Source organism: Hyperoodon ampullatus (assembly GCF_949752795.1).
Source record: "Hyperoodon ampullatus genome assembly, chromosome: 12".
Taxonomy (NCBI): domain Eukaryota; kingdom Metazoa; phylum Chordata; class Mammalia; order Artiodactyla; family Ziphiidae; genus Hyperoodon; species Hyperoodon ampullatus.
In genome coordinates this window covers 2,396,550-2,410,379 of record NC_136925.1, presented here as the reverse complement: position 1 = coordinate 2,410,379, position 13,830 = coordinate 2,396,550, and the positions used below count along the sequence as shown (strand labels likewise).

Here is a 13,830-nt window from a genome sequence, read left to right as displayed (position 1 = left end):
TGGAAATGGGGAAAAACTATCTCTTTATATGCCCATCTTTTAGAGATCTCCTCAACTGGCTCTTCAAACCTTGAGTTGATTCAGAAGCCCCACGCCTACCTGCTTTGTAATGGAGCTTTATATGAAATGCTCAGTACTTTTTATGAAATGTATCATGCTTGTTTCACTTCTCTCGACCAATTTCCCTCCCAACATCCCTTCTCATGAAAATCGCCATGGCTTAAGTGGTTTGGGACTTAGGACGAGATGGAGAGAGTTCAAGTTGGTTTTAATGAATACAAGTGGCAATAATGAAAGCCTGAAACTAATTTTTAAGTGATTTCTTGAAGTCCGGGATCCTTATTGAACCAGATCTTCAATGTCTTTGGCAATTATAGAACCTCACCTAAAATCAGAAGCCTTACTGTGACCATATGCAACACCACAGCAGGCACGGGGTCTGACAACACAACAGCATTCTGCAATTGGGATACTCCTGGAACATCAACAACAAATGGTCATGACACGTATACATGCCCCAGGACAGGACTGTTTGTTCCATGAGGCTTGACCAGCTGAAGATGCCAGTGGAAATGCCAACAGTCTCATCAGCTGAAAGGGCTAATCAACACGCTTCCCTTTATACATTGGCCCCTACCCTTACTTCAAATAGGAGACAGACCTCATTCTCTGTACTCACTGTCTGGCAAACTTCTCTCAGGGATTCCTGAGTTCTGAGAGATGTAGCAGGTGATGAAAAAGATACTAGTCACGGCCCAGGACAACTGAAGTCCTCAGTTTACCGGGCTGCCAGATGAGGTTTGATTTGGGAACAAAGAGAACAGACCCATGGACACTAGAAGATGGGCTTCCTGTCACTCTTGTCCTAAGCACTAGGCCACATAAATGCTGTCCACACAAGCTGGCCCACTGTTCTCAAGTGCTTGAGCACAGTAACTAAGAAGAGGTTTGAAGACTCCTGCCCTAAACATCCCCACAGACACCGTCTCTCTCCTATTGTTTGGTGCTTCATTCCTACCTCAAGACTGGAATTTTTCCACCCGGGTCTCCTCTGGACCCCTTCCATGAGGACCCCTTCCACGAGGACCCCTGCCTCTGGACCCCTTATTACAATTTCTTTAACACCTTCCCCGATAGATATTTTCGCTGCACCTCTCACCCTGAGCCAAATGGGATTCGGTCATTCATTCACTCACCGAAATTTAACAAGCATATCCTGCATAGTAGGCGTTATTTCGGACCCTAAGAACATGGTGGTAAATTAGACAAAGTTCTTGGCCTTCATGGAACTTCATTCTATGGTGACAAATAAACTATAAATCAAGAAATAAATCCATTTATAATATAATTTCAGGTAGAGAGAGATGTACTGATAATATGCATCTAAAATTAGGATAAAGGCTTAGAGTAACTTGGTAAAAATGCTAGAGGGAAACTCTATTTTAAGTAGGAGGCTCTCTCTGAGAAACTAACATTTCAATAACTGATGACGGTAATAATAATAATAATAATAATAATAAAAATAATAATAATAATAATAAAGTGAGGGTACAAGAGATGCAAAAATCTGGAGAAAGAGTTTTCCAAGGAGCTGGAACAACCAGCAGATGCTCTAAAGTGGGAACGAGCTTGGCCACTCATAGTTTGGCAAACTCACTGCTGTTTTGTGTTTTATTTGTTTGTTCATATCCCTGTTTCACTTTTCAATTAAGACTGCTAGTGAAAGGAGCCAGCTTTGTACAACCCTTTGTAACTCTTCACAGAGCATCAAGCCAAGGGCATGAGAAAGTATTTATTAAATGTTTTGATGATGGTGAAAGCTGTGGATTTCTCCTACCCAATGCAGGCCAGGGGAGTACATAAATAACCAATGACAGTTAGAAATGTTCCTTAAATAAGATTTCTACCCTGACAAAATACATACCCAGACTGACAACACAACCGGTGCTACACAAATTGGGAGGGGGTAAGGTCTGGGGTGCATGGTGCGTTTGGTGCGTTAGAAGCCTCTGAGAAAAGGACTTCCACAGCTCTGGAGAAAAAAATGCAGCAAAGACTAGGTTGTAATAACTTCAAGATGACAGTTAAACAGACACGGTTACGGAAGAAACATTCAAGGGAAGTTTAACGTGCTGCAGCAAACAGGATTATAGGGCAATAAAATTTCAAGGTGCATTCTAGTTAAGCCCTAAAGATTTTTGCAGTGGTTTTGAAAAGAGACGCAAGTGTCCAGAAGCTCGGGGAGAATTTTTGCTTCCCTCTACAGAAATTGCAAAATATCTACTTTTTATCCTTTCCTGCCCAAACAAGCAAATGGCTAGTGCCTGTCCACACAGGGGCTACCTGTGGGGAGATCTGCCTCTGAAAGCTCCCAAGAAGGCACATTTCAAGGGCTACTACCCTCGTCCAGACTCCCCATTAGTCCACAGGGCTCTTTATGGTACCCCATGCAGAGCTAAGCCTCGTGAGTAATTAACCCCAGGGTAGCTGAAAAAATTAAACTTCAGCAAGTAAGTTCTGCTTGTAAGTTGAACCTAGCCTTCTAAAGGTCAATGGACCAGCCCTTTCACTTCTTTTGGGTCTCAGAGTCTAGCACAGCTAAACACATAAAAGGCATTCAGCAAATATTTAATGAATGAACCATGTTTCAAAGGGTTTGCTGCTACACATACTCTCTGTGAATGCAGTGAGTGTTTCATGGTCCCTGAAGTTAGATATTAACAAGCTATAAAGTGTTCTGGACTCTAACTGTATACTAGGAAACTCTTTCAGCCTTATTTTGTAATCCCATATAGGTTATAGGGTTACCTGATAAAATACAGGACTCCCAGTTAAATTTGAATCTCAGATAAATACAGATAAGTTTTCAGTATAAGTATGTCCAAAATATTGCACAGGACATACTTAACACTTTAAAAAAAATTATGGCTTCTCTGAATTTCAAATTTAACTGGGCATCGTGTATTTTTATTTAAAAAATCTGGCAACTCTAATTCAGCCTTTGGGCCTTGAACCTGATTGAATTTGTTTCTCTTCTCTGATAACTGGACTCTAAAATGCAGATATTTTAATACTTTTTTATTATTCCCTATTAAAATAAAGAACAAATGAAGCATGATCGTCTTTACCTTATTGGCAGAGATATACAGGAAGATACTCCAGACCTTATGCAATTCAGAATTAAGGCACAGAATGGCGTTATCCATAATGCCTAGTGTAGCTCGTTATGTTGAATTTTGCTAAAAGAAGAAAAAAAAAAGAATAGGGTTTCAGCCGTTTTCTAATGACATGGCCAGATGATGCCACAAAATCTTGGCATTACTGATAAGTACACACTGTACTGGAAAATCAATAGTTTCTGAAGGGGATCCTGAAGGGAACTTTCCATTATGGAGGTTAGAAATAACTTAACCCCACACTCATAAATTCCTGCAGGTGGGGTGTTCCGTGTCCCTCGGCGGAAAGCACAGGCCTTGTCCTAACTTCATAAACAGCAAAGCTGGAATGACTGCTTTTAAAAATTACTAAGGGCATCTATTTTTGAAAACAGCATTTTTCAACGCTTTTGAATGCCAGTGATTGAGGTGAGAAAGTAAAGAACAGATGTCCCTTCACTTTAAGAAAACCTGATATGCTGAAAGAGCTTAGGTAAGCAGGTAAATTGTGAAAGTGGTTATTTATATTAAATAATAATTCATTTCAACACTCCATGAGCTATTAGCCTCCCCTGGCATTTAGAAAAAAATCATATCATTTACTCCCTAGCAAAGAGTTCCTCAACAACTCCCCAGGGTTTTCTGTATATTAGGGCGATGAAATTTTAGTCCCTTGCTCATTTTAAAACTCCACATTTATAGATATCTACACAGTGGTTTGTAGTTACATTTAGTATTCCCTTTCCTTAAAACTCTAAGGTAATATGAACTTCTCCTGCTATTCTACAGAAAAACACTTGCCTATAACTCAGCTCTCTTCAACCCGTTTCCTTTTCTCCAAAACTTGTAGATAAAGCTTCTCTAAAACTTTGGAGTAAAACACATCATTTTATTTTTACTGGTTCATACGCTCTCCTAACACTTTAAGTATGGTAGACATTAAAAAAATAAAACTCACTATTCATTATTCATTTTACAAATGGAGTCACTTCCCTAGAAATAGCAAAGAAGAATCACTCAGTCTTCATTTTTAATAAATGTTTTATTTGAGAATAGTTTTAGATTTACAGAAAAATTGCAAAGAGAGTACAGAGAGTTTGCATATACCCTACACCCACTTTCCCCACTGTTAATGTCCTACATTAGCATGGTACATTTGTCATAACTAATAAACAGATATAAAAATGTCATTATTTCAGGAATACAGTACTTTATTCAGATTCCCTTAGATTTTACCTAATGTCCTTTTCTGCTCCAGATCCCATCCAAGATACCACATGACATTTCGTTGTCATGTCTCCTTAAGGCTCCTCTTGTCTGTAGCAGTTTTCAGATTTTCCTTGTTTTGATGATTTAAGGAATACTAGTCTGATATTTTATAGAATGCCCCTCAGTTTAAATTTTTCTGATGCTCTTCTCATAATTAGACATTACGGGTTTGGGGAGGAAGATTGCAGAGGTAAATTGCCATTTTCACCACGCCATAACATCTGTTATCTTCATGATTTATCACTGGTGACGGGGACCATGATCCCCTGGCTTAGACAGTCTGTCAGGTCTCTACGCTGTTACAGTTACTCTTTTCTCACTCTTTTCCATGCCCAGCCCATGCTTAAGAGGTAAGGAGTTAAACTCCACCTCCTGGAGTGAGCAGTATGTACATGGATTATTTGGAATTCTGCACAGGAAATTTATTTTGCCTCCATTTATTTATTTATTTATGCAATCATCTATTTCTGTGCGGATGCATGGATATTTTACACTTGGCATTATAATCCAATACTACTTATTTTTTGCTCAAATTGTTCTAGCTTGGCCATTGGAGTTCTTTCAGGTGGCCCCTGTGGCCTTTTGACATGCCCCTCACCCCGCATCATTGTGGGGGGTTTTTTTGTTTGTTTTTGGCACCCCCTTTCTTTCTGGACCTGTAAGATGCTCCAGTTTCCTCTGGTATATTCCTTGCCCCAGCCCTTGATCCAGCCATTTGTCAAAGGTGGCCTAGAGCACAGCATTAGAAACCAAGACCTGGGCCTTGCTGGGTGAAAGCCCCTGTCATTTTAAAATCATTTCTCCTCCCCGCTCCTGCTTGACTGTATCTGCTATTACGCCGCAGGACATTCACATTATTTCAAACTTGGTTCTAAGAAGGAAATTACAGTTTAATTTCTTAGGTATCTGATGATTTTAACAGTTCTTATTCTACTTTATATTTTAAAACTATGATTTTAATTTCCTTGTTTTTGCTTTCTGGGTATTAATTTTGTGTGTTTTGTTTTTCTTCTTAAAGCCACTGAATGTTAAGGTAGTAAGATTCCTAAGGAAAAGAAGGGTGTGTTACTTCTCTCCAGGTTTAGCTAGGTGCAGTCTGGTAATTCAACTAGAAATAGCAGGGTGTACCTAAGTCCAGGAGGAGCCTAATATATACTGTCCTTATTCAACCCTGGCTGAAAAAGGACTCTGTGATGACCACAGACATGCAAGGGATGGTTGTAAAAAAATGAAGAGGTTGCAACAAAGGAAGAAGAGAATGACACACGAATAACACTACCAAACCAAATAACCACCTTGCATTTTATGATGTATATGCCAGAAAACTGGCTCTGAATACCAGGAATGGTTCTTTCACAGCCGCAGAGTCAAGCATGTATTCTGTCCAACGTCAGGACTTTCAACGGTTTTAAAAGCCACAAGGATGTCCTATAATAGCTGAGGCTTACCAAATTCTCATGCTACCAGTACTGAGAAAGTCTCCAAAATGACACAAAGAAGAAAAATTAATAAAAAAATAAATGGATGCTCCCTGGCAATCTGAACAGGTGAGATGACCTATTTGAAATGCTCATCCAAAGGGCAACATCTTTGCACCCAGCATATGCATACAAAGCACAACGTATCAGATCCTGTGATGGACCTTCCGTCCACTTTCCCTTCCAATTAGTGCCTTCCAAAACGTACTCCCTTCCTCCGGAGGCAAACACTCTGAATAACACTACAGAGCCTCAAATGGATGATATATATATATATAACCAGGGATGACGGAATCACAACACTTACGCTACTCCTAAAAACCAAGGCCCCCTCAGGGCTAGAGCAAACCTACAGTCCAGAGCCAGGAGTCTCTACTGATCCTGGAAAACAGCTCTGACTGGGTCACTTAACACGGCTAAGCTCACAACCAGATTCGAAATGTTGGCACCCGTTATCTAGATTCTAATGGAGCTTACTGAGCCAGTCAGAGATGGGCTGGCTGCAAGCTGGGCATTTTAATGATTTGCACTCCAATCAGAAGTTGATAAAGGTGGGTCGCCTCCAAACACTGCTTCATCTTTTCTCATGGACACAGGTTGGATTCAGAGGATATGGTCTTTAGCCAGCACAGAGATGGAAAACAACGCACAAATCAATAGAAAAAAATAACTTCTTTTTATTTACAAAAAAAAAATCCAAATATTGGATGCTGTAAACAAAATTCACAATCTGTTCCCTCTAGCGCTGATTCAAATAAGTCAGTTTTTAAGAGTCCATTCTCCAGCAACTCCTTTTCTGCCTGTGACACAGACTAAAGTGAAAGTATTCCAAAAGAGTGACCCCAGGTGCGGCGTGCTGCAATCAGGGCCTCTTGGAGCAGGCGATGGTTGTAGAGAGGTCGGAGAGAGAGACAGCCAGCGGGCAGAGCATCCTCCATTCTGCAAGGATTTGCAGCCAGTCTCGCCAAGTTACTTGACATCTTCCAACTTTGTACTTTGACCATGTACTTTGTTAGCAAGCCATTATTACGACAAAGTATTACACAGAGATTCTTTCTTAGCGCTGAAAAGGCCATACTATAAGAGATCATAAAGAAATACTATATTCCAACAGGTGGTATATATGAAATTACTTTTTTTTTGGCTTTTTGGTTTCATCTAACACACGCTGTCTTCAAACAACAAAAAAGCCTATTTTCGAACTGCTGACAGCTTTTAACATAATACATTTCATTTACAAAATAGTTCACAATATTTATTTGACAAGCATTGCATTGAAAACAACTTTACGCACAATAAGGCAACCTACGATCAGCAAACAGAAAGGGGTGGCAAAAAAATGGTATGTTCACTTTTCTTGGCGTTTCCTCCTTGGCTTGGCTTACAGACATTCTTCCATCCTTGCAATTTTGGAGCCACGTTAAAACAATCCACCCAATACGAAAGTGAGCAAACACTTGATCCCGTTTCTGGAAGGGAAAAGTCCATCTTGATGTAGGACGTCTTGAGGCAATGAGATTTTACTGCAAATGAAGTCAACTTGTTAAAAGGGCACTGTCACAGGTGACGTGTTCCCTGACATGCCAGGCTGAACAGGTGAGAAGAGACTCCAGAAGATAAAAAACTTCTTCCTGCTTTAAAGTAACAGCACACTCGACCAGATAAACACAAAGGTAAGCAAATCACAGGCACTAATCAGGAATTGAGAGCTGTCCTTTTCTCTGACCTATGACACACGGCTCTCTCTCACCAGACATTCAAATGTTTAGGCCACACATCCACAAAGAGAGACATATATTCCACTGTTTGTTCAACTACACATGCACAAGACTATAGTACATACAAAAGGGAAATAAATTATATAAATCTTAAATGCTGAAGGTTGTCTCGAGTACAGCCTGTTCTATTTGAATGCCAGGTGCTGGCATTTCCAACTATGCTACCAGCCCCAGAGTAAGCAAGAAAAGAACATAGATATCTGAGAAAACAAATGAAAAGCGTATTTTCCAAGAAGGCCCCTCCAAACAAAAATCTGTGTCATAAAATAACACCAGGTTGTTGCTATGGCAGAGCCAGAGACCTCCAGATTCTTTCTGAAATAGTGGACGACTCATCGGTCAAGAGTTAAGATGAGAAGGAAGAAGGCAGATCACCAGCTACTCCTCCTCTGTTACCGAGCGTTCCCTTTTCTTTTAGGAAACATCCGAACAGGTAAGGAGGCGGAGCTTGGTTGCTGACAGTTAAGTATCAGGCTTAATCTGCAAATGGAATATTTCCTGGGAATTTACAATGAGTTTTTCAAACCCAGGGCTGGAGTGAGGGAGTCTGAGCCAACGTGGGAGAAGAAAGAGTTCCCTACGTAACAGTGAGTGGCAGTGCAGTAGCTGTTACAGCTCGGACAGAATTCACAGGGACGCTGCTACAACAAACCCACTAAGGCTTCAAAGAAAGATGCACAAGAAAGGTAGTGCGGATGGATTAAACCAGCATTGAGCATCTGAGGGATGCCCAGATAACAAATAAATTACACTGCCAATAGGATGATGCTAGTTTTTTCCCCAATCCCTCTTTAACTGATGACAGAAATCTGGTTGACTCTTCACAGGAACGATCAGAGTAAGCAGTCATCCACTAGACTTGGTAGGGACTGTGTAGCTGTTTCACAATACAAAGGGAAGGTTTTCGGGCGTTAGATTTGTTTTTAACAAATACATTTTCAAAGACCAGTGTCCAAAGGAATTAAGGGCTGAGAGAAGGGATGGGTTTAGGATTAGCTGTCACTGAACTGAAACAGTAATGCCAGTTCACTTCACAAAGGTGTAACTGGTCTCTCGGGAAACAGAAAATAAAGTTGGATCTGATTGAATGCAAAGTGAGTGAATTTAAAGTACAGTACTAAATACTTACATGCAGTGTGACAAACAGGTCAAAGATGTTTCATATTGGCATGAATTTATAAAATTTTATATATAATATATATTTCATATATAAATTTTAAGTAATCGTGCAAATACTCTTTAAAAAGGGTCATTTCACATTACTAAATTCTAGTGGTCCTGGAATGCACAATGCATTCATTTAAAAATTCATTTAAATATTAATAAGTAGTGTTCAGATCACCAGAAATTCTTTTGAGCAGTCAGGGATTTAAACAGACTATCACTGATCCATGATCCACTGGATTATACACCATGGAGGTATGCAAGTATTACAAAAAGTAAAAGGGTTCAAACTATCAAAATGGCAGTTTAGTGTAAAAAAAGAGTGCTCTGCCAGACAAATATTCTCCCATTTGTGGAATTCTATGACTCACAGAAAAAAAAAAACAAAAAAGGAAAAAAAAACTCACTAAAAATGTATAATCTCTGCTCTTCCTATCAAATATATTAATTGTTTTCCTCCTTCATTCGCTTTAATTTTTTTAGATGTGGGTTTTAATTCATCACTGCAATATGCCCACGTCTCATGTCATCCTGTTGAAAACATAAAAGCACACAGTATTTAAACATCTCCTATATGCTACATTTTTCTAGACCATAATCAATGTATTGTGTGTATATACACATATCACAAATATGTATATATATACACATAATATACACACACATACACATGTACCTAAGATAATGTCACACCAACAAGGTTAATTTTATACAAGCATTTGTCAAGAAAATATAGGGCATCTCCTCCACCATTCACAAGCTTATGTGTTGTTTTATTTTCTTCTTGAGTCCCTGATAAAATAGTCATTAAACCATAAAATTTTTCCACTTCAAATTTTCAGAAGGCAACAGGCACTTTGATGTATATTGGTGTGTAACAAATATAGTAACTCTTTATATATTCTATTTCTTTTCTACTTGGGTATTTTTATCTGTTAAATCTTTGGTCCTTGAGCATACTTTCTTTGCTACAGCTGTTTTTGCTTGCATTTTCACATTTAAAAAATGCGAGCTATGCACGCAGCTGGAAATAATGGATTGTGTCATCGTAAGTTCTGCTGTTTGTTATGAGAACTGCACCCTACTACTGCTCATTCGGAGCAAGCCGTTTCTATTAGCACAATGGGAGAGTTCCACAGAAAGCACTTGCTACAAGCCTCAGATAGTAATCCCAATGTTGGAGTCCCCCTTCCTCCTGTACAGTTGTTACTATCTGAACTCCTGAATTGATCATTTCGTTGGAGTGAGACCCTTTTTTCCTCTGTATTTTCCCTTTTGTGAATTCTGCCTTACAAGAAACTCTCCACTTGTCTTTTTTTCCTATGGCAAAGCTATGGGAGCAGGTACTGCAAACCCATATTGTCATCAAGCTTTTTTTCTCTTGTTATTTTAGGAGAACCTGGTTGTTTTTAATGACAGGTCTCTTTTGTTTCAGGACAGAATCCAGTTGGGTAGGAGAATGAGGGAAGGTTGGCGGTGGTGGTGGGGCGGTTTATTTTGAGATCATGCTCCCATACCTAGGAAAAGATCCACAAGCTTTGCCAAGTTTAAAACCAGGAGCAGATCATCATTGCACAAAACATATCCCTAATCATGGCTGGGTCACTCAGCCTTTTTCTTTTTTCTTTTCTTTTTTTTTTTTTTTCCTATCTTGTCTGAAATGGCTTCCCCACAGGACACTTTTAAATGATTCCTAATTGCAAGGTAGCCAAGTGGAGTATGTCTGTTGCTGGCATGTGAACACTGGCTGGACCTGTGCAATGTAGTAATTGCTAAAGTTGGCATCTGCTACATACGGGGCTGGCTGGTAATAGCAAGTGACATTAGCCACGTTAGGGATGACATTTTGGTCGGCTAGCACCCGGATAGCCAGCATTGTGATCAGGTTTAAAGTCTGTCTTCTTTCATGTCCCATCAGGCACACGGTACTCTCATTCACCACTCCATGAAGGGTCATGAGATAGTCATACTTGCGGTCTTCCAAGCCCACGAAGTGGTTCTGCAAATAGGACTCCAGTTTTCTCTGCTGCTCTCCAATGTCTGAGAAATCGATGAAAAACCTAGAACACATATACCTCTGAAGGGTCTTGATCTCATCAGAGGCGGGCCTAAAGCCCCTCACTAAGAGGTTGCAGTACTTAAGGAGGCCTCCCCCTCTGATTTCCTCCGGGTTCCGGGTGGCAATGATCTTGTTACAAAGGTGATCAAAGGCTTCGTGGAAATCGCCATAGACACTCTCCCCGATTATTGTGGGGTGAAACGTTTCAGTCATTGGGTTCTCTGAACATTCGTAAAAGAGGAGAAGAGAGTCTAATTTGATTTGAAAAGAATCTACACTAAATTCAAACTGCCTCCGGAGGGAATCCACAAATTTCAGTTCCACATTTTTGCCACTGTTGTTTGACAGGGATATAAGACTCCATCGGTCAGAGTCATTGCACACTTTAACCATTTTCTGCACATAAGCTTCCTATAATTTAAAAGACAAAACAAGAAGATGAGCAAACCTAGAAAAAAATAATCAATAAATAAGTACATCCTCGTCACAGCTGAGAATTATTTTGCTCCTTCCCTTTTGTTTTGTCAGGTTTCAGCAAAACACTACCTGCAGGCTTAAACATTATACATAAACAGTCTTCTCAAAACAACAACAACAACAAGAAATACATTTAACGAGTGGTTTTGCCGTCTGGGAAAGAGACTAGCAATAATGGTGTGAGGCTTCTGGCAGACAGAGTGCAGTACTAGAAGGTTCTGTTGTCATGCCTGACTTTCGAAGTGTTATTTTTTGTGAATGATCTTATAGGTACCATAGTCACACAATATCACCACAATATCCAAAAGACAGAAGGACCTACAGGGAAAAGCTGGTCTGCCTCTCACCCTAGTCCCTAGTCACCTAGTTCCCCTCCTGCTGAGGGAACCAATAGGATCTGTATCTTGTTGGTCCCCCCAGGGCTCCTGCAGCTAAAATCAAATATGAACGAGATTAAGACATTCTGGGAGGCTGGTTCCTCGGATAATTATAACTAACTGTATAAAACGAGCTTTCGACCAAAGTGGGGAGGAGGGGACTCATTATATCCTGAACACATGAACCAACCTGGAGAAGCACCATATATATGCTTAACACACGGCGTCACGTGAAGGCAGCTAGGAAATCTATTCACATTCTCCAATACAATAATAAGAACATTGACCAGCCTCTGCTGCAGGCTGCTCTTTTCCCAGAGACTAAATCATCAAATGACTCATAAAAAAAAGAAAGGTTCACATCATTTCACTCTTCCACTTATCAGAATCTCCTCTGGACACGACTCAATCAAGGAAAGCCAAGAGTTAAAAAATGAGAAGGAAGAGAAGGCAGGGCAGAGGAGGAAGCAGAAGACTTGGAAGCTGAAGCAGCTAAAACACTCAACGCAGTCCACGCACCTTGGTTTACTCGGGAAAAAACTCAAAAGCGAAATCAGCCAGGGCGCCGACCTGGGTCCGGGCCGCGGACGTGCGCCCCTCTGCCCGCCGCGCCGCCCCCGCGCCCGGCCCGCCGCCACCCCCGGCCCCTCTCGGGGGGCTTTACCTTGAGCGTGAGTGGTGTGATCTTCTCTTTGTTCACCCCTTCGGGTAAGAAGTCCAACAGGCAGTCCAGCACGACGTCCTTCACAGTCTGAAACTCCTCTTCCCCGCGCAGGTCGGCGCAGAAGATGAGGTCCAGATCCTTGTAGCCCAGGCCGCTGTCCTGGTGCAGGACGTGGCTGGCGGCCGAGCCGTTAAGGCGCACGTCGCGGACGCCGATGCGCTTCTCGGCCAAGCGCCGCCGCACCACCTTCACGATCAGGCTGGGCTGCAGCTCGAGCGTGGGGAAGTTGCCGCGCCCGTGGATCGGGATGGTCTCGCTCAGGATGCCGTCCAGCCGCTGCACTTGCTCCCAGTTCAGCACGTTGCAGTGCGCCGTGGGGCTTTCGCAATAGTCCAAGCAGTGCCCGCCGAAGCCGCCGCCGAAGTCGCCGCCGCTAAAGTCGCCGGCCAGGGGGATGTAAGGGCCGCCGGCCAGCTCGTCTTCGGCCATGGCAAAGTACCCTTCGCCTTCCGCCATGAAGTGCCCGCCGAACGCCACTGGGCCCTGGTCGGTCCTAAAAGAGAACAGGGAGAAGGAGCGCGCTGAGACGCGCGGCGGACAGGGGCCCGAGGAGGAAGGAGCGCGCCCCCTCCCCGCTTCGCCCCCCGCCTCGGGGGCTCCCCGGAGACTCTCCCTCCCCAGGCCCCCGCGGCCTCCGGTCCGCGCGCCCCGCGCCCCGCAGAGCAGCCCCGCACCAAAAGTATCTCTGATGCATCTGGAAAGCGCAAGCGGGAGTCCCGTCTGTGTCACCTGGAGGCGGCCGCCCCTTCTAGGAGCGCGGCGAGCGAGGAACTGCGAGGCGGCAGCACTTCAGGGGCCGCGAGTGCGCTCTCGGCAGCGGCGAGCGACTTAGTCCTTCCCAGACCCCCGCCGCCCGCGCCGGCCACTCCCGCCCCTCACCCCGCCCGCGCCGCCTCAGCCGCGGTGGTCCCGGAGGTGGCGGCTCCTGCTGCCGCCGCCGCCGCCGCACACACTCCCGTCTCTGGAGCTTTAGCAGTTGTGCGGGAGAAATGTCCTCAGTACTTTTTTTATACCGGGGCCTCTCTGCGCTTCCGGGGCCCGGCGCCGCACGCTCGCCACACCCTCCTCATCTGCATAGGGCGCCGCCCCCACCCGCCCTGCGGCCGGAGCCCTGCGGAGCCCAGCGCTGCAGCGGCGGGCCCGGTCCCCGGAGCGGGAAGCCGGCGGCGGCTCCCGTGTGCACTGATGTGCGTAGACATGTGTTTGATGTATGGATCCCCCCCTACCCCACCCCTCTTTTTTTTCCTCCAACTACGAAACACTTCCGATGCCTCAAGTGTTCTAAACGGCCCTCACAACTGGTTCCCGGCTAAAGTCGCGCAACTGCAGCAACTTCCAACATAAAATTC

The 13,830-nt window shown here is 43.2% G+C and overlaps 1 protein-coding gene across 1 annotated transcript; it reads right to left on the bottom strand.

Annotated features, from left to right (window-relative positions):
- Nucleotides 1–9,588: 9,588 nt before the first annotated feature.
- On the bottom strand, nt 9,589–13,175 carry TENT5A (terminal nucleotidyltransferase 5A; the record flags this gene model as incomplete). Its single annotated transcript, XM_079716088.1, has 3 exons — nt 9,589–11,314; nt 12,422–12,974; nt 13,156–13,175. 3 exons carry the CDS (start codon nt 13,173–13,175, stop codon nt 10,538–10,540), a joined length of 1,350 nt encoding a protein of 449 aa, XP_079572214.1. The 3' UTR covers nt 9,589–10,537.
- Nucleotides 13,176–13,830: the final 655 nt, after the last annotated feature.